Source organism: Anastrepha ludens, chromosome 2, assembly GCF_028408465.1.
Source record: "Anastrepha ludens isolate Willacy chromosome 2, idAnaLude1.1, whole genome shotgun sequence".
NCBI classification, from domain to species: Eukaryota; Metazoa; Arthropoda; class Insecta; order Diptera; family Tephritidae; genus Anastrepha; species Anastrepha ludens.
In genome coordinates, this window is record NC_071498.1 from 30,187,263 (window position 1) to 30,205,826 (window position 18,564).

Here is an 18,564-nt window from a genome sequence, read left to right on the forward strand (position 1 = left end):
TTTTTTTGTGTTTTTATGCGAAAGACGCTTGGTCAAGAAAGTGTGTGATTATGTGTGTAATTTCTTGTGTTTGGTTATTTCTTGTGCTTCCGCCAACTCTCAACCTGCACAAATAAATAATTCCCCATCGTTTTGTTTGACTATACTCAATTCGCCTGATGACACGGCGAATTCAGAATTTTCTATTTTATCATTCTTGCTAGAACGTGATAATTTGTACCAATTGCATTGTATTAGCATGTATGCGAACACAACTAATTCTATCGAGAATTACTAACAGTATCGATGTTATCGAGTTTTTCGATTAAGTTCGATCATTGCAAATATTTTACAAAGGTATTCATAAAACCGTTTTTCCGTTTCAGCCGCGTTCGGTTTGCAATTATTAAATGTAATTTATAAAAATTTCGTCAGAAATAAAATAGACAGAAAATGCTTTTGAAGTGGTAAATTGTATGACACTTTGTGATTTAAAAAGCCTTCTGAACCTATTTCAACTCTACGAAAAATAACACAACAAAGTAATGTACACAGGGTTGTATGTAAATAAGTTGGTAACCTGCAAAATTGAAAATCAGCTGTCAATACTGTTTTGAAAGGCTTTTCTTCACAGAAGTTGCTAATAATTAATAATTAAACAGACCACCAAAGCAATATCTGTGAATAAAATTTTATTAGAGTTGCACTACGAGCCTGTTTTCTCTGCCGGTGTCCATTTCACTTTGTTCTTACTTGGACGTTTCTCTTTACATTCGTTAACATAATTATCGATAACACAGGGTTGTATGTAAATAAGTTGGTAATAACCTAGAGTTATTTTATAATCTCAAATTTCGGGAGTTAAATTTTGTTTGCGTAATTACGGGTTGGGAGTTAAGAACGAAAAGGTAGATAAACTACTTTTATATGATATCTAAACGGCGCTTTAGTGCTACTTGAGGAAAGCCAGACCGGCCCTTCAACTATTTCACCTTCTTCTATGTGAACGTATTTGTAGTTACTTACGAATACCATCAAATTGTTACGCTAAGAATATGCGTGAGCAAATCAAACAATCGATACAATTCACAATCGAAACGCACAATTTTTGTAGAGATTTCATATGGAAGGGTACATGCCATTTTCCAACACTGTTCTGCATTTGACAGCTATCAGGTGTTCAGTTTGTGGGAGATTCCGACAATTTGTTTCTAGTGAGTCAGTTAATTATTCAGTTGTTCTAATTTGCTATTTTCCTATTGAGTAAACATGCATGGAAGGCTTAAAGTACGTACCACCGAAGAGGAGCGTGAGCGCAAGAAAAAGGAGCAGGCATTAAAAGTTAAAGCCTACCGTGCTGCAATGGCCAAAATCCAAGATAAACGTAGCCGAAACGTGCTGGATGACGAAATGTTGACACTCACATCACAAATATTACTCAGAAATCCTGATGTGACAACATTGTGGAACATTAGACGCGAATGCGTCGAGAAAAAGGCCGGTGCGCTTGACGATGTTGAACAACAACAAGCAATTTACGACACCGAATTAGCCTTTAGCGAGCAATGCTTATTAGTTAATCCCAAATCATACAATGGTTGGCATCATCGATGCTGGACATTGGAGCATAGTCCAAAAGCTAATTGGGAGCGCGAAGTGCAGCTGTGTAGTAAATATTTGAAAATGGATGAACGAAACTTTCATACCTGGGACTACCGCCGCTACGTAGCGGAAAAGGCAAACATATCGAAACAGAATGAACTCGATTTTTGCACTGAAAAAATCAAAGCAAATTTTTCCAACTATTCCTCATGGCATCATCGCAGTTTATTGTTACCGCAATTGTTTCCTTATGAAGGAGATTCTCAACCCAAACGCGCCATGAGCGAGTCGAAATTGAAGGAAGAACTAGAAATGGTGCTTACAGCCGCCTTTACAGATCCAAATGATAGTAGTGCGTGGTTTTACCAACGTTGGTTATTGGGCTACTCTAGACAAGAATTAGACGTATGCGCTTTCCGCTATGACGCCAACCGCGCTGTGCTAGCTTTCACTAATCCTATCATTTTGAATGATGCACATGTAGCGATTACCGATTCCAAAGAAAACATAATCAAGTTTCCAAAATGGAAATCTGCCAGCGGTGCTGAAGCAGACACTACGTGGGTGTCTTGCCAACAAGACGTTCCACCTTTTATAATGGCAGATATTTCTGAACAATACTTTTTGGAAATCAACATTCCAGATATTAATGCTAAGAAATTTTGTTTAAAAACTTACAGTAAAAGTGTTTACTATTTTAATTCACCAAATCGAGCTGTAGCTTTTACGGGGAGTGTTTTGGCCGAACTACGGTCACAATTAGAATCCTGCGAAAGCCTGCTAGAATATGAACCAGATAGCAAATGGACGCTATTAACCTCGGCACTATTGATGCGTGCCATTGATCCCCAACAATATCATACAAAATCACTGGAAAATCTTGAAAAACTGCAAAAAGTTGATGCACTTCGCAATAACTACTACAGCGATATGGCTTCGAAATGGATATTGGAGAAGTGTCTTTCAGATTGGGCGGACTCGGATGATATACCCAAAGCAATTGACTTGCGCCATGAAACACATCTAAACGCGCTCTTTTATCCGCAGTACTTGAGTATTGCAGACGCCATTCTGCTGCCAGAGAATTTGAACCATTACAGTGAGCGAAAGCTATTGCAGGGCTTCGAAGCACTTAAATTATAAAATTCATATACATTTTATATGAGTAGAAGCGATCAGAAAAAAGCATTGTAAATATAACTTATCAATCTCATACATTACGTATTAACGGAGCTTTATTTTATTTCAGTAAATGATTATAGCATAATTTCAAATTTTGTTGCAGTGGATGGATGCCTCATAACTATTAAGAAATTGCGCAACGGATGCTGCTACCCGAGGTTTACGCACACGTATTTTGTTGCTTCTGCAAGTGAAAAGTAAAAAAAAAAACATTTATCTAATATTATTATGTCAGCTTAGTTAAATATAAATAATTAGCGTAAATTAAAAAACAAGAAATAAACTAAAATGTATTGAAAAATATTGTTTTTTAGTTGTGAATTTAACTGATTATGCTGATGCGGCCGGCGTAGCCGAATCGTTTGGTGCGTGACTACCATTCGAAATTCAGAGAGAACATATAGTAAGTTCGATCGGATCTCGGTGAAAGACCAAAATAAAGAAAACCATTTTTCCTGTAGCGGTCGTCCCTCGGCGGGCAATGGCAAACCTCCGAGTGTATTTCTGCCATGAAAAAGCTTCTCATAAAATTATCTGCCGTTCGGAGTCGGCTTGAAACTGGAACAACATATAGACGCACACCACAAATAGGAGGAGGAGCTCGACCAATTATATATATATATATGCTGATAAATTAGAAAAAGTAAACTAAAAGAATTAACGAATGCCACTGTAGCTGTACAGGCTATATAACCGCACCTTTACTGCTTAGACGTACAATTCGATGCAATCTCGCATTGCAGGATCCTACTCTTTATCCATGAGATTTCATTTAAATAGTATTGTCATCGAATCGTCCAATTTACTAGCAACATGCGGCTCTTTCGTACATTTCAGCATATCCTGTGGTTGGTTTCCCCAATGTACTTCTAAATCCTGTAAGGTGGTAGAAAAAGAATTAGACTATTTTTATGATGAAGCAAGGAAACTTACGTTTTGCTCCGAGTACCAATTCAATGTTAATGGCTTTTCACGCCTTCTTAAAGTTTCTTTCAGAAAATCTTCGTATAGAATAATGTATGGCGTGTAGCACTTTTCGAAACTGAGTACGTCTAAGTGTTTAGAATTTGACAAAATTGTCAGCACGTCCTCGGAAAATTCTGCATAGCAATAGAGAAAATAAAGCTCTCTAAGATCTCGATATCTGCAGGGCACACCAAACACGTCCAGTCTGATATTAGCATGTATAAATTTGAGTATTTTCACGCTTTTCAAAAAAGTGTTCTTTTCTGGGACCATAATTTTACAAAGGAGATCATAGCTTATGTTGGACATCTCTATTTCATATGGATTATGTGGCACAAGCGATTGTATATTTCTAAAGAACTTGTCAACTGTCTTCTTACCCAAAATGTGACCTTTTAATACTAAGACCTTGAGGTTTTGAAACGAAACTGTGTTGTTACGATCAGAAAAACATAGCCAGTCTAATTCACTACAATTTAAAGTTATATGCTCGATTTTACTTAAGTGTGGACTTTCCATCGCATTTAAACGCGAATGTCTTAAAGTGTTTGGCTTAAAAATATCTAAAGTTAAAGATTTCAAATGCAGCGATACAAGTACACGTCGAAAATCTTTAACACTAAAGTTTCGACAGTAGGTCAGCGTCAAATTCTCTAAATGGCGGAACAGCACTATTGTCGCACTGGCACAAAGGCCACGCGGCGAAAAGGTTCGCAAATTCGGGAACATGGAAGTGAGCGCTGCGTTATCTGCGGCATTCATGTAATGGTCCGTGGTTACATGTGCTTCGGTAACACATGTAAAGCAATAGGATTTTATCGCTTCAAAATATGTAACAGGCAGGGAATACAAATGAAGCTCCTTAACCGTAAGATGGATGGATTTAATAATATAATCAAAGTCCTCCAGATTCATGCACTCGCGTCTTTTTGAAAACCTGATTTCCCATTTCGTTACTTTGAACGGTAAGAGACAATTTCCCACAAACTCCTTATACGCAGAGGACACTTTAGATAGATTTAAGAGGTCTTCATACGATAACCAATCGCATATTACGATCCAGCAATCGTCATTCAAGTCTAAAAAACTTTTTCTTGGAGTTTCATGCAGGTCCTCGTCGTACGAAATTCGTTCTTGCGTTTCTTTATTAGGCAATTCCTTATCTATCTCCATTTATGTTAAATATGCATTTAGGTCGCAGTGGAGTATGAAATATATTTGTGTGAAATGCAACTGCAACTGTAAATAAAGAGTAAGTTTATGTTCCAAGCATGGTGAAAAGATTTTTAAAGTTGTACTCCGTAGCAGACCGTTATCATAGATAACATAGATAATAAGTGCCTGTTTACACGGAGACATCTGGAAGGAAGACACTGGATATTCTCTTCTCACATCTCATTCGCGGCCACCGGGGCAAAATTGTTTTTGGTAACATTTTGACGTTACTACTTAGGCATCTTCTGTTTCGGATATATTCAACAACCCGCTAACATGTAAAGCGGAGAACATTCGTCAACAGTTTCTTAAATATTTCAATTAATAATGCAAACAACTTAAATAATGAATAATTTGGTGATTTCTTTTATTTACATGTATATGTACAGGTATCCCTCGTATAACGCGATAGTTACGTTCCAGAAGAATTGCGCGTTATGTAATTCCGCGTTATCTAAAACATAGTTTTCATATAAATTTGGGGGTTATGTTTTTTTTTTTAATGAAATACATACAAAATAACAGATGCACATATATTTCAACTTAATACTAAAGTTCAGACTTTCTTATACAATTAAAAACACAAGATATGAATAATAATACATATGTACATACATATTTCAAAATTCAAAATTTAAATAATTATGTGCACATTAAAAAATTTAAAAACAAACTAAAACAAATTAAAGGTTTATTAAAAACTTTATTGTTATTCTTCAAACTTCATATGGTAATTAATCTGTTTCACTGTCTTCAAAGATCTTTGCACGTGGGCGTTTTGGGGGAGCAATAGCTTCTTCAGAAGATATTTCTTCAACATAGTTTTCGCTATTGGATAAGAAACTAGTTGTGGGACCTTGTGGTTCTTCTACTGGTTTTATAATTGCAAAATCTGTTATCAGTTTTTGGTGGGTGGTTTTTTTAAGCTCCTTTTCAATTTCGTAATAAGGTGTTAGATTAATATCTATTTCCCTTATTATTTTGCTGGATCTCTCCAGCGAAGGATCATTAGTTGTAAAGAGAGATTTCATTTTCTCAACCAAACTTAAACCCTCTCGTATGCGCTTCAGAGTGAAACTGGGAATTGATTCACAGATATCTTCTACCGAAGTGACGTCATCTTGTGCGAGATTTGAGACGGATGGAGATTCAGTTGTTAATTGAATTAGGTATGTTTCGGTGAGGTCTGTACCTTCATTCATAATTTCATAAATGTCATCTTCGTTCATATCGTCAAAGCCTTCTCCACTGAAACGTTGACCTATCGTTAATATACGGCTCACTTCCACACGTAATGGTGGCCCAGCATTATTTTTTGCAACAATCTCCGGCCATATGTTTTTCCATGAGCCATTTAGCGTGGACTTATATAAGCCTAAATTTCGCGTTGTACTGAAACCTAATTTTTCCAAATCGCGTATATCGAAACCGCGTTGTATAAGACCGCGTTATACAAGGGATACCGTATATACATTTTTGTGCTTGACTTCGAAAATATTCACCGGAACGATATTAAATTTTCTGTGTGTACTCTTAAATATATGTACATTAAGAAAAAAAAAATAAAAAAATTGGAAAATTTGAAAATTCTAATCGGATATAACCCCTTAAAAGAAAACGCAAACTATAAAGTTGTACTTTCATACTTTTTGAAAAATCGATTGAATACATATATTTATAATGAGCGCAAAACAATTTTTAAATTATTAATTATTGATGAATGTTTGCAGGAGGAATAAATTGCGCCAAAAAGAAAGAGAATATGGTCTCAAGATTTTCACTTGAAAAGAGATGAATTTTCGTATATTAATTTACTATTGGAACTGAAACTGCCAACACTTGCGGAACTAAAAAAATATTTTGGATATATTTGTTTATAAATTTAAGTAGTTTTTCAGAAGCGCCCCTTTTTTTAAATTCGTGTTTATATTGATAATTTTTCACCATCCAAAGCTCCGGAAGCTTTTTCCAGGTGTCAAAAAAATTCTCCAATCCTCTGTTTGTACGATTTTTGTACTCTTCTATAACTGACGTTACGTTTCATATTTCAAACAAGTCCACACCCGGGTAACATTCGCCGTAACATTGTATGTTTATAACTTAAGTTTGAAGCAATGCTCCGCGTTTATGCCACGCTTAAAAAATCGACAAAATGATCGATTATAATAATGCCATATCGTTTCAATCCAAAATATGTCGAACCATTAGAGAAATCACAGATGATTATCTATGAGAGAAATGGTGTACCAATCGGTAAAGAGGACCGGATGAACAATTGTTTGGGTAAATATGTATATATTATTTTTTTTTAACATTTTTAGAAAACATCGAGGCATGTAGTTTTATAATTTTAGTATAATAAAGTATTACTCAAAAACTGCACTGTTTTTTGGGAATTTATTTACATACGTTGAGAATTTTCTTCAATGTGTTCAAAAATCGTTTATATTAAGTAGACTACAAACGACGAACAGGCTGGTGCTCGATTGAGCTGGGCATTTGCCAAAAATTAAAAAAAAATTAAGTTTCAGCGAGCGGCTCACGCACATGTTCAGGGTTTGTGGTGTGGTACGCGAACATTACATTAAAACCAAAAACAACTATCTCATTTTGTGTTGAAGCTAGAAGTGTGCACATCGGCGGAAAAAAATTAGCTTGAGTCAAAAATTAATAGTGCAGATAATTGAGTGCTTAAAAAGCGAGTGTGAATTATGAATTGAAAAATACAAAAAGAAAAACATCAGAACATTAGGAATAAATGGGGCTGGAATTTAGAACAATGTATATTTGGGAATTTTTGGCAAATTAAAATGTTGCTTTTAATAAAACTTGGTGGAGATGCTAGTGAGGTGTTAAGGAACACTCTTTATAACTTTAAATTATTCGGGAAATAATAATTTTTTAATTATTTGCATTCAAAATGCCCTCGGGAACTTCACTATAATTTGCCACATTACATTCTACATTTTTTAACATTTCAGTAAAATTCACCAAATATACACTCACACGCGTGTTTTTACTGATTTTTATGCTAATATTCTAATTATTTCTATTAAAATTAAATGCAAATTCATTTGCCCATGCAATCACTTTCCAATTTTAAACGCGAATAAGAAAAATACTGTGGATTGCGTAGCCGGAGTTGGACTGATGAGGGTAATTTTTTTAAAGCGCGGCCGAAGTCCGCCCACGCGAAAAGGAGTTCTACGCAAAAATACTGTGGATTGCGTAGCCGGAGTTGGACTGATGAGGGTTATTTTTTTGAAGCGCGGCCAAAGGCCGCCCACGCGATAAGGAGTTTTACGCAAAAATACTGTGTTAATTAATTTAATTTAATTTTAATTATTTTATTATTTTTTGTGATACGCTTAATATCATTGTTTTTAAGTTTAAATGAGTTGTATGTTTTTATTTTCAAAATTATTTCTTAACTTTAAATTACAGCAAAAAATACTGCAGTTTTACAATGAACCTTCCACTGAACATCCCTGCGTGCGAACTTCGTTTTCATTTCAGGTGTATGGCAACACTAACTTTGCGCTAAATTAGAGAACTTTAACATTAAATTACTTAAAAACTATAAGCCTCCGGCAGGTTCTGTTTTCAGTTTTAAGATGGGGATACACCCCTCTATCACCCCCTTTTAACCGTTTTTTTTTCAAAGCGATATACATTATACTAAAGTTTTCCCTTAAATGGCTTTAGTGCAGAAATAAGTCCTGAACATGTTTCTTCTACTATTAAGCCGGGTGGCTGGGGTGAAATATTTGACAAGAAATTGAAGTCCTCGTAGCTTTGTCCCGAGGCAAGGAATTTTAACGTAGCGGATAACCTCTCGTTTGGCGTAATCACGTCTGCCATTAATGTACAATTTTTTTAACAATTGCAGTTGCAAGCCTCTACGTCCATACGTAAACAATTTTTATAATTTCTAAAATCGGACAATTCAAGATTTTTTTAAAGTGAAACTTCTTAGGCGTCGATGGACGGGCAAGAAATGGAGAGTAAAATTTCAAGGCCATGCAACGTTTTGGACATTTTCGTACCGCTAGAGAGAAAAAGGATATAAGAGAAAGAAGAGTAAGAACGAAAACTTCAATCACGGTTTTCACGAAATACTTTTTTTCCGCGCTGTCGAATATAACTCAAAAAGGATCAAGATATCAAATTTTATATTAATTAACACTAAAAATATTGTTTTGATCAATTTGTTCGTAAAAAAAGTGTAATTTTTTTCTTTTGCACTTAAAATTTTTGGCTGGTTGATTTCAGTTGATTACAAGAGGCTAAATATTCCACGGCGCAAATTAAAGGAGCCACAACGTTTGAGCTTTTTTTCCAAATTTAAAAAAAAAAAAAATTTTGTATAGTCATTTAAGCATGAGTATTTATATGCACGCCCGTCGAGAGGGGGGGTGGGGGGGAACGGGTACTTTTTCCCCCGGGCCCGGAGTTCTCAGAGGGGCCCGGACTCGAGATTATACGTATTTATATGAATTAGACATTACTGGAAAGGGCGCGCATTTGCAATTTTCCCCCGGGGCCCGGCATTTTCCCCCGGGGCTCGGATATGCTCTCTACGGCCCTGTTTATATGCCATTTTTTTAAGATAATAAATACTCGCAGTTTTTTGCAAAAAATTATGGAAAAAATCGTTGTTTGGAGGAGCTGCCTTAATAGCTTTACATGATTCCGTTCTTCTTCTTCTACCAGTTAATCATTTACCCATACTTTTCTGCGTTTTGCTTTTGGTTCTTGCCCCCTTTGTTTTTTTAAACAGGCATAAATAACAAACATTGCAATCACATCGTCCGTGTTTTTGCTATCCATCTTTACACTATCAGCACGAGTTCACATATGAGCCGCTCGGCGCCTGTGGCAAACGACAACGAGCATGTTCGTCGTCTGTAGCCTACTTTATAATTTATATAAATATTCTATAAAGCTATGAATCGGTAAATTTAAAGACGTTACATCTTACTAAGCTCAACACAGAAAGTAAAACCTCAGAAAATAACTCCACAGATGTTAACGCCTCAAATTGGTATCTTTTCTAAATATGCCATTTTTAATTTGCTTTCGTTTCGTCACATTCCCGACACTTTGGGACGAACTCTTTGTTGATCGAGATTATGAGGATTTTGCCTACTATATGTGGCCAAAATCCGGCTCTTCGTATTTACAACTAAAGTGGAATTTCGATATTTATTAAAAATTTCGACATTTGCGGCAAGCGTGAAACGATGAAGTGGAAAACCTGAAACGGAATTTTTTTCCAGCTGGATGGACGACTACTGCTAAAGCATAACGATTGCAATCTGGTCACCCTCTGTTACACACATTTATTTGTATATTAGTAAGGTTGGGTTAGTAAAAAAGCGGTTTAGTGGTTCGTTCTGCTCCTTAAAATTTTGCTAGAACATTTTATTTAACGATAATATTTATATTATGCAAGTAGTATACTGTTAGTTATCAGCTGTCAAAGATTCCAATAAATGTATATGCATATCAACAACTTTTTAGTAGATAAATATAACGGACACACGCACTACATACTACTATTTATTAAAAAGTATTTTCGGTGTCTTAAAGCCAGTATGTTTCACTTTCAGCGGATTTCATATTACAAACTTATTCCTTTAGATGAGACTAACTTCATTTTAACTCATTCAATGGATTGGCTCACTTTTTCCATGTTGCTTCCCGACTGGGTTATACGGCATTATTTTTAATATTTATAGGTAATGCACTCATCAAAATAGGTTTTTTTCCATTATATATATAGATTCTACTTTTGATGTAATTTTTTACAAAACCGTTTAAATTTCTCTACAGGTAATTGATTTTAGTTTAATTCCATATTCATTTCTGATAAATTCCTTCATTTTTGTTAAAGCGTTCACAATATTGGCATTGCCCAAATCCTTTCGTGTAAGTTAGCGTATTAATGTTTGTATGTTTTGCTATTTAAAAATAAATATAATACATTCAGGACGATTTTTATTGTATATTGCAAAATTGCACACCTAAATATGGCGTTTTGACAGAATTAGTTACATAAGGTAAATTTGTAGTAAAGGACTTAAAACGCTAAACATTTTATAAAGTTTTAGAGTAAAGCATTTAATTCGGTCGTAAAGTTGTAATTATTTTAGCTTTTGGACTTTCTTTGGAGTTCCGTATCAGTTGTAAAAATTTTGATTAAAAAGAATTTAAATGAATGAATATACATTTTTTGGAGGATAAAATTTTTTTTCGAGGAATTTTGAGGAACGAATTATTTTTTCTATCTTTTGATTTCTAAAAGTCTAAAAAGTTCACTATTCGATTAATATGTTTTTAGTAAAAAATTAAAAATTATTGTAATTTAAAGTTTGAAAGATAAGAATTTTAGTAAAAAATCAAAAATTTACTTAAACCTTGAAATAAAAAAATTTTAGTAAAAAATTAAAAATGAACTTAAACCTTGAAAGATAAAAATTTTAGTAAAAAATTAAAAATAAACTGAAAGCTTGAAAGACATTTTATATTTTCTAAAATAAATGATCCGATGCGATAAGGTGTCCCAAGTTTAAACAGTCAAATCGGTAATTTTTATTAACTGTTTGACGCCGATTTTATGCATTTACATTCAAACAGTTTAACAATCGTTCAGTTCGGGAATTTTGATAGCAGCTCTGGATTATTATTTGTGGAAGCTTATCAAGTTGCAAACCTGTGTCGACAAATCCGCCACAGAGCAAATATTATTAAACAGGCTCAAAAGTTACCGATGACAACAAAATACAAACTAAAGCGACACAATGATGATGATGCATTTTATTTAAGTAAAATTTTTCACTTAAATATTTTTCAATAGGTGGCAACTGACTATAATAAATAAAATATAAATAATAAAAATAAATAAATAAAGAAATAGTAAATAAAACAACCCACGTTCAGATATTGTAGTTTCATAGCCTTCTCAATGCTCTTCCATTTGATACCAATAATGTAAAGGGTGACCAGATTGAAGGTACTTGTTCCAATAGGAAAAAGATCACGCGTGACTAATGTTAAACTAAATGCATTTTTTTCAGTATTCATTGACATTTCATCACGGAAGGACTTACGCCTCAACAACGTCTAGAAATCGTATAATTGTATCACGAAAATCGACACTCTGTGAAAAGTGCGTCGCTCAGGCCTACTTATGGTGTTGAGTGATAAGGCCCATTTGTTTAATGAGAAACTTCGACCACACACTCGTCCTAAGCTCACTAGCAAGATTTCTTGTCGAAATCTGCAGATTTCCGTTTGCTTTTCTCAACAAAATGCGTTCGGAGCGGTTAGATACTTTTCATTGTCCTCCACTTGCAGATTTTGGCTTCAGCCCCATTTTCATTTTTTGCACGATTTATTATATTATAAATAGTTTTTTTTTATTATTATAATAAACCGACAGAATCGCCTTAAACGCTTTCCGTCCAATTTCCAGGCATTTCTGCGTTTTTTGTAAATTAAAATTAATTAAAAATTGATATTTTGATCAACAAATCTCCCTTACGATCACTTTATGACTGATTGATGTCTAACGCATATGTGGCAACTCAGTGAAATAACGGTATATCAACGCATCTAGCAAATATACTAATCTGTAAAAACACTTTCTTGACAGCTGAAAAACAAATTCTTGTTTTTGTTTTTGTATTTTTGTTTTTGCTTGCTTTGGTGAATGTTGTGATGATAACTACGTAAGAGAAAGAAATAATTTTGAAAGCCTCACCAAATTCGATAAGAAGCGAAGGTTTTAGTTAAAGAACTGGAAATGACTGGAATATTTTGGTATGTCAAAACATTTTCTTGACAAATTTTTATTATTATTTATTTAAAATGGAAATAATAATACTCGTACAAATTTAAATTTAATTTCTATTCTTGTCAAACTGTATACGGGTTTTGTGAGAGAATGAACTATGTTTTAATAAAAAGGTTGCCAAAATTAAATAAGAAACAAATAAATTGGCAAAACTTGTCAATAAGTCCAAGTGCAATAGTTATTTAAGCCAGTGTATATGGGTTTATACTATATACTCGTATAAAAAAATATTGAGCATTCATTATATGGAGAGAATGCACAAGACCGCCAGCAAAAAAAATTCTTAAAAAACAAAACAAGATAAAAATTCTTCAATCAACAAAAAAAAAATCTTAAAAATTAAAACAATTCTTAAAAAACAAAAAAAAAAAAAAAATTCTTAAAAAACAAAAAAAAAATAAATCAACAAAAAAAAATCTTAAAAAACAAACAAAAAATTCTTACAAAACAAAACAAAATATATCAAAAATAAAAAAATCCTCAAAAAACAAAAAAAATCCTCAAAAATAAAATCCTCAAAAAACAAAAAAAACACAAAAAAAGTTTTTGAAAAAAAAAAAACAAATTCTCAAAACATCGAGAATGAGAATTTCTGTGCAGTTCTCAGGGGGATGACGTACGAAAAGGGCTGGGAGGCACGAAACGAGCAACAGTTGGTCAATCGAATCAAGGGAATGTTGAAAGAAATCGATATCAGCACCTCCAAAACTTAAATCGGGACATACGCTCTACTTTACCAAAAATCGAAGACAATGGTCCATGGTCCATTGAGTGTAATCTAAATGTATTTTTGATGTGTAACCAATCGACTGCAGTGCCAAATAAAAATAATTTTTAATTCAATTGTCTATTTTTTCAAATGGCGTATGCCAGAAGTTAGTTGTTGTCAATGTTTAGTGGACATATGTTGAGCAGCAGAAACAAAGTATCACGCAAGTAAAAGGCCTGTAAAATTGCGTTAAGGGGGGAAGCTGGTCTAGAGCGCAAAAAATGGGCATATTTTATGAATTTATTTTGACTCAACAAAGGAATCAATCGAAAATCTGTGAAATAGGTTTAATAATATAGCTTTCATGGTACAAATACAAAATTTTTCGTCTGAATTAATTTCAAAATGGCCGCTGTCCAGCAGTTCTCCTAAGGCGCCTTTTTTTCTAGTGGGCCCATTGCCGAAGACGTAAACTCCTTAATTTTTGTCCTGGATCAAAAAATAAAATTTTTTTAGTTTCTATATAACAACAGAAAGAGACGTACGTAGAATTTTTTCGATATTTTGTTTTTTGAACAAAAAGTTACAATTTTCACTATAAAGAACGACATAAAATTGTTGATTAAAAAAAAAAAACTATGTAATATAAATAAAAAATCCTACGTACGTCTCCGAAGAAAGGTATTTCGAATGTATTGTCAAAATTTCGTAAGAATCGGTAAAGATTTGTTCGAGTTATGTCTTCGGCCAGTTTAAAAAAAGTGATTTCGAGAAAAACGCGTTTAAAGTTGTAAGTAGCGTTCGGGGCATACCTGAGAGGCACTGCCGTCGAATGAAAAATTTGGGCATTTAGACATTTTTGCTGGCATCCCTCATTTGGTATATTATTTCTAAGACCCTAAAGCACCTTTTAAGACAAAAAAAAATGTTTCGATTTTTTCAAAATTCTAGACCAGCTTCCCCCCTTAAGGGGGGAGCCTGCTTTAGAGGCTTCAAAAATCGATTTATTTGTTTTTTTGCATAAACGTCTTCCCAAACTATCCAGGAATGTGACCTCAAAATTTCAGAAGCAAATTCAAAATATTTTCGAAGTTACAGAAGAAATTGTGAGCAAGCGTCGAGCAGGTATACGAGCGGCCGGATCGCCCGAAATGCGATTTCTCGGTTTTTTATTTTTACGATTTTTCCCCAATTGGCGGGAAAAATAGGGAAAAAGTTAAACGTTCTATCGAAACGAGATAACATTTATTGTATTCGGAACTAAATTCTCTTCTAGTTGAACCTAAAAAACGTTAAGAAAGTTATGATTAACCCGCTTTTTAAACAATCTAAAGTGAATTTGTTTTTATTATTTTTTTTTAAGTAGTGAAAAATTGTTGAAATTTCACTTTTTGTTTAATTTTCTTGGTTTAACTAGAAGCTATACTCTACTAAAATAAAATTTTTTTTGGGTTTTTGGTTTCTGATGAAAAGTGCGACCTGCATCTTTCCCGCCGCTCGACACATGCACACTGGAGGCGCCTCGGCAAAATGCTTGTACCAGGCATAATACCTATGGCATATATTTTAATGAAAAAATTTGAGAAAACTGTTGAAATATATAACAATAAAACCAGTTTCGTTTCAATCGAATATTTCTTTCCTTTCCAAAAAAAATCCACGAAAAAATCGATTTTTTGAAGCCTCTAAAGCAGGCTCCCCCCTTAATTACTGCGCGGCTCGAACACACCCCATGCCCATGCAAGCATTGGGTTCTACAGCCATGTAAATAAAAAATGTTATACATACCAGCTACATAGTTTGTATGAGGGTACATTATATATATATATATATATAATACATAAGTGTAATGAGCCTTAATAATTCATTAATAATAGATCAGTCGGTTGGGAATTCAATAACTTTCATTTGTTTCTTTTTGGTTGGGTATTTGAACTACAATATACTTCTAAATACAAAGTAAACATAAAACTTTCACTTTGAAATATTCAATATTTTGATTTATTTTACTGTTTTATTAACGTAGGTGTGTTCGCAATGGAACCATTTCGTACTTACGAGTCTATAAAAAGTTTGTATACATGAAAACGAAAACTGCAATTTGGGTTGCATTGCAGTCGACTTTAAAAGGCTCATATACAAATTGATCATAACATTAATCGAGTATGGAATGCAATGCAATTGTAGCTGCTACAAACGCTAAATTTTTTGTATAATTACTTAGTTAAAGATAACGATTTTGTCATGGTAATTTCTACACATTGTTACGAAAATATGTATTTTTTATGTTTTTTTTTTCAGTTGTTTTATTTTTTTTTGTTTTATTTTTACATACAATAAATTTCATATTCTGTTCCCTTATTCATGATTTCTTCATTAAAGCCATAGGTAAAAGTAAAGAAACTTTTGTGTTTCGTTTCTTTTCATTAAAGTTTTCAAGTTTTCAAGTTTTCTTTTGTCTTTACAATGATATTCGTGTTCTTGCTGTTGTTGTTGATTTATGTTTTACATTAAGGCTGCGAAAAATATACTACATTTGCAATAATTGAATATAAAATATACGCTCAGTTATATTTGTATTATTTGTATGCATGTATATGTAGGTATACATTTTGCATGTATGAATGCTTGTGTATAATAAGACACACTAGCTAATTGGTGTATATAAGTTGTTTTGCAAATGGACCATTTGTTTAATAAAGTTACTTATTAAGAAAAAATAGTTTTTTTTTTGTTTTTTTTTTTTGCGTTTTGTTTTACAGCTTCAGTGTTGAAGCGAATATGATTTTTACTAACATGAATACTAACGAAGGTTTTCTATTTTCAATAAAAGTTTGTAGGTAAATATTACGAGTGGTAAATTCATTATTTCCCATCATATTCGTTCACTCCGAAGACTAATAATCTACACATAAAGAATATTATAAAATTGAAATCGCTTTTTCTTAGTATCAACAACTCAAATAAAATACTTCACATTTCACTTAATGCACAATAGAATTAATATTATTATTTTTGTTTTTGTTATATGTATGTGTATGTACCTACTAAATGGTTCTGTGCATGTATTTAAGGTAATCAGCTAAATTAAATAAACATTTTGCTCTTTCTAATTGTATTCTAATTTACATTCGCTTTCTTTTTTTTGCTTATACTTTTATTCTATTTTCTTTCCTTTCATAAAATGAATTACATTTGACATTATTGCCTTGCTTAGCAAATTCGTTACGGGGGTTCCCTTTGTGTTTTTGTTTATTTAATTTTTATTTTTTATTTATTTTTTTTTTTACTTTCCTTCTAATTAAGTATATTCTAAGAATTTTGTGTACAAGTGTCGTTGGTGTGTGAGCGTGCTTGGGTGCTGCTGTGAGAGTACACGAGTCAATGCACAGCATCAATATCTCTTTGTGCTCTTGAGATTTTCAGCTTGTCTTTCGGCGTATGATCATCTCCCGATTCCAAGGCGAACATTTTCATCTTCTCTTTGAAGGATAATTTCTCTGGTACAGCTTCAGTGTTGCGTTGCTGCTGTTGTTGCTGCTTCTCGGCAAGTCGCCGCTGACGTGGATCCCTTTAAGAGAAGTATAAATTAAATTAGTGATGTTGTTGTTGCTGTTGTAGCAGCATAAACATTCCCCGTGCATATACGAGGAATGCTGCTGAAGTGACAGTCTCTGGTCGGATATATATCCGGGTCGTCCCGGTTACGTAGAACCAACTGCCGTGGGAACGTCATACGGGTAGTACAACTATATATTAAATTAATGCTCTTCTAACATGGTTAGACATATGCATATATACTAGGTTGTTCAATAAGTTTTGCGGTTCGATAAGGAAAACAATTCTATGGTCTGAAATACACTTCATTATTCAGTATACTCTGCCTGAACATGAACGACACACTTCTGCCAACGAGATTCCCATTTATGAATTCCCTCCGGGAAAAGAGAATCTCGAAGGGCCACAAAATACGCTTCCACAGCTGTTATGGCATCATCGTTTGATGAAAAGCGCTTACCACGCATGCCTTTTTTTTGTTGGTCTGGAAACAGATGAAAGTCGCTAGGGGCCACAACTCTCTAGTGGAAATTCGTAACTGTGCTTACCACCGATCACTGGACTATCGGCACACACGCGAAAAAGCTAGGTTTACCCTTTAACCCTCATCGCAGAAGCTGTGGGAACCTTTCAGAGAAAGAGACTGTTGGGGACGCCAACAATTGGAACTTTAATTCACGCGTTTTAGCCATTGCCAAAATGCTCTTGCGACACGGCGCATTGCTCTGATGAAATAGTGTTTTTCGCGTTGGCAAACTGGTTCTTTTTTACGAATTTTTTCTTTCAGCTGCTCTAGAAGGTTACAATAATATTCAGAATTTATTGTTTTACCAGCTGGCAAGTAATCCACAAAAAAAATTCCTATGGCATCCCAAAAAACTGATGCTAACACCGTCTGGGCTGATTTCTGGACACGAACTCGTTTCGTAGTCAAATTACCAGGTGCAATCGACTCTTTAGCCTCTTGTCTTGATTTGGGATCATGGTGATATACTCATGTCTCATCCATAGTGATAAATCGACGCACAAAACCCACTTTATCCTCTCCAAAACGCTCTAAATGTTGCCGAGAAAATCGCATTCAAATGTGTTTTTGTTCCATTGTTCCAATACTTCAGCCAAAATGTAGCTGACACTGCCTATTGAGATGTCTTTGACTTCTTTTAAATCAGTCTACTTCACTCACTCGACGTTTTTCCAATACGATTTCCTGTATTTTCTCTACGATTTCTGGCGCTGTCGCTGTTTTAAGGGGTTACATACGTCCAGAATTTTTAAAATATCCATTTTTTTCGATATTTAGAAAGTATAATTAATAAGAATATACTGTGAAATTCCCAATATTATAGCTTCTACAGCCCATTAACTAGGTGGAGAGCGGTCCGCGCGCTTCTGTACCTCAAACTTGAAACTTGTTTTTCTCGAAACTACTTTTTCCGGCACGGTCTGCATGATAACTCAAACAGTTTTGAATATTTTTTGATGCAGTTTTTTT

The 18,564-nt window shown here is 34.0% G+C and overlaps 3 protein-coding genes across 7 annotated transcripts in view; 1 reads left to right on the forward strand and 2 right to left on the reverse strand.

Annotated features, from left to right (window-relative positions):
* Window positions 1-1,129: 1,129 nt before the first annotated feature.
* On the forward strand, window positions 1,130-2,921 carry LOC128867391 (geranylgeranyl transferase type-2 subunit alpha). The gene is made up of 2 exons (XM_054108564.1): window positions 1,130-2,771; window positions 2,831-2,921. Exon 1 carries the CDS (start codon window positions 1,249-1,251, stop codon window positions 2,722-2,724), a length of 1,476 nt encoding a protein of 491 aa, XP_053964539.1. The 5' UTR covers window positions 1,130-1,248; the 3' UTR covers window positions 2,725-2,771; window positions 2,831-2,921.
* On the reverse strand, window positions 2,777-4,988 carry LOC128867396 (uncharacterized). 2 transcript variants are annotated; one of them, XM_054108584.1, is made up of 4 exons: window positions 3,697-4,988; window positions 3,463-3,639; window positions 3,091-3,389; window positions 2,777-2,947 (listed from the first exon to the last, which is right to left on the reverse strand). In XM_054108584.1, the coding sequence occupies exons 1-2, from the start codon at window positions 4,900-4,902 to the stop codon at window positions 3,532-3,534; spliced, it is 1,314 nt and encodes a 437-aa protein (XP_053964559.1). In that variant the 5' UTR covers window positions 4,903-4,988; the 3' UTR covers window positions 2,777-2,947; window positions 3,091-3,389; window positions 3,463-3,531. The 2 variants fall into 2 exon arrangements, with proteins under 2 accessions (XP_053964559.1, XP_053964551.1); XM_054108576.1 differs by lacking the exon at window positions 3,091-3,389 and having other exon boundaries at window positions 3,697-4,987.
* A 10,827-nt stretch (window positions 4,989-15,815) lies between these two features.
* The window catches only part of LOC128867410 (afadin), a 115,881-nt gene continuing 113,132 nt past the window's right edge, over window positions 15,816-18,564 (reverse strand). For all 4 annotated transcript variants that reach the window (XM_054108607.1, XM_054108622.1, XM_054108597.1 and 1 more), the window contains one exon: window positions 15,816-17,082. In XM_054108607.1, coding sequence (XP_053964582.1) covers window positions 16,893-17,082 — 190 coding nt within the window. In that variant the 3' untranslated portion in view covers window positions 15,816-16,892. The remainder of the gene's footprint in view (window positions 17,083-18,564) is intronic.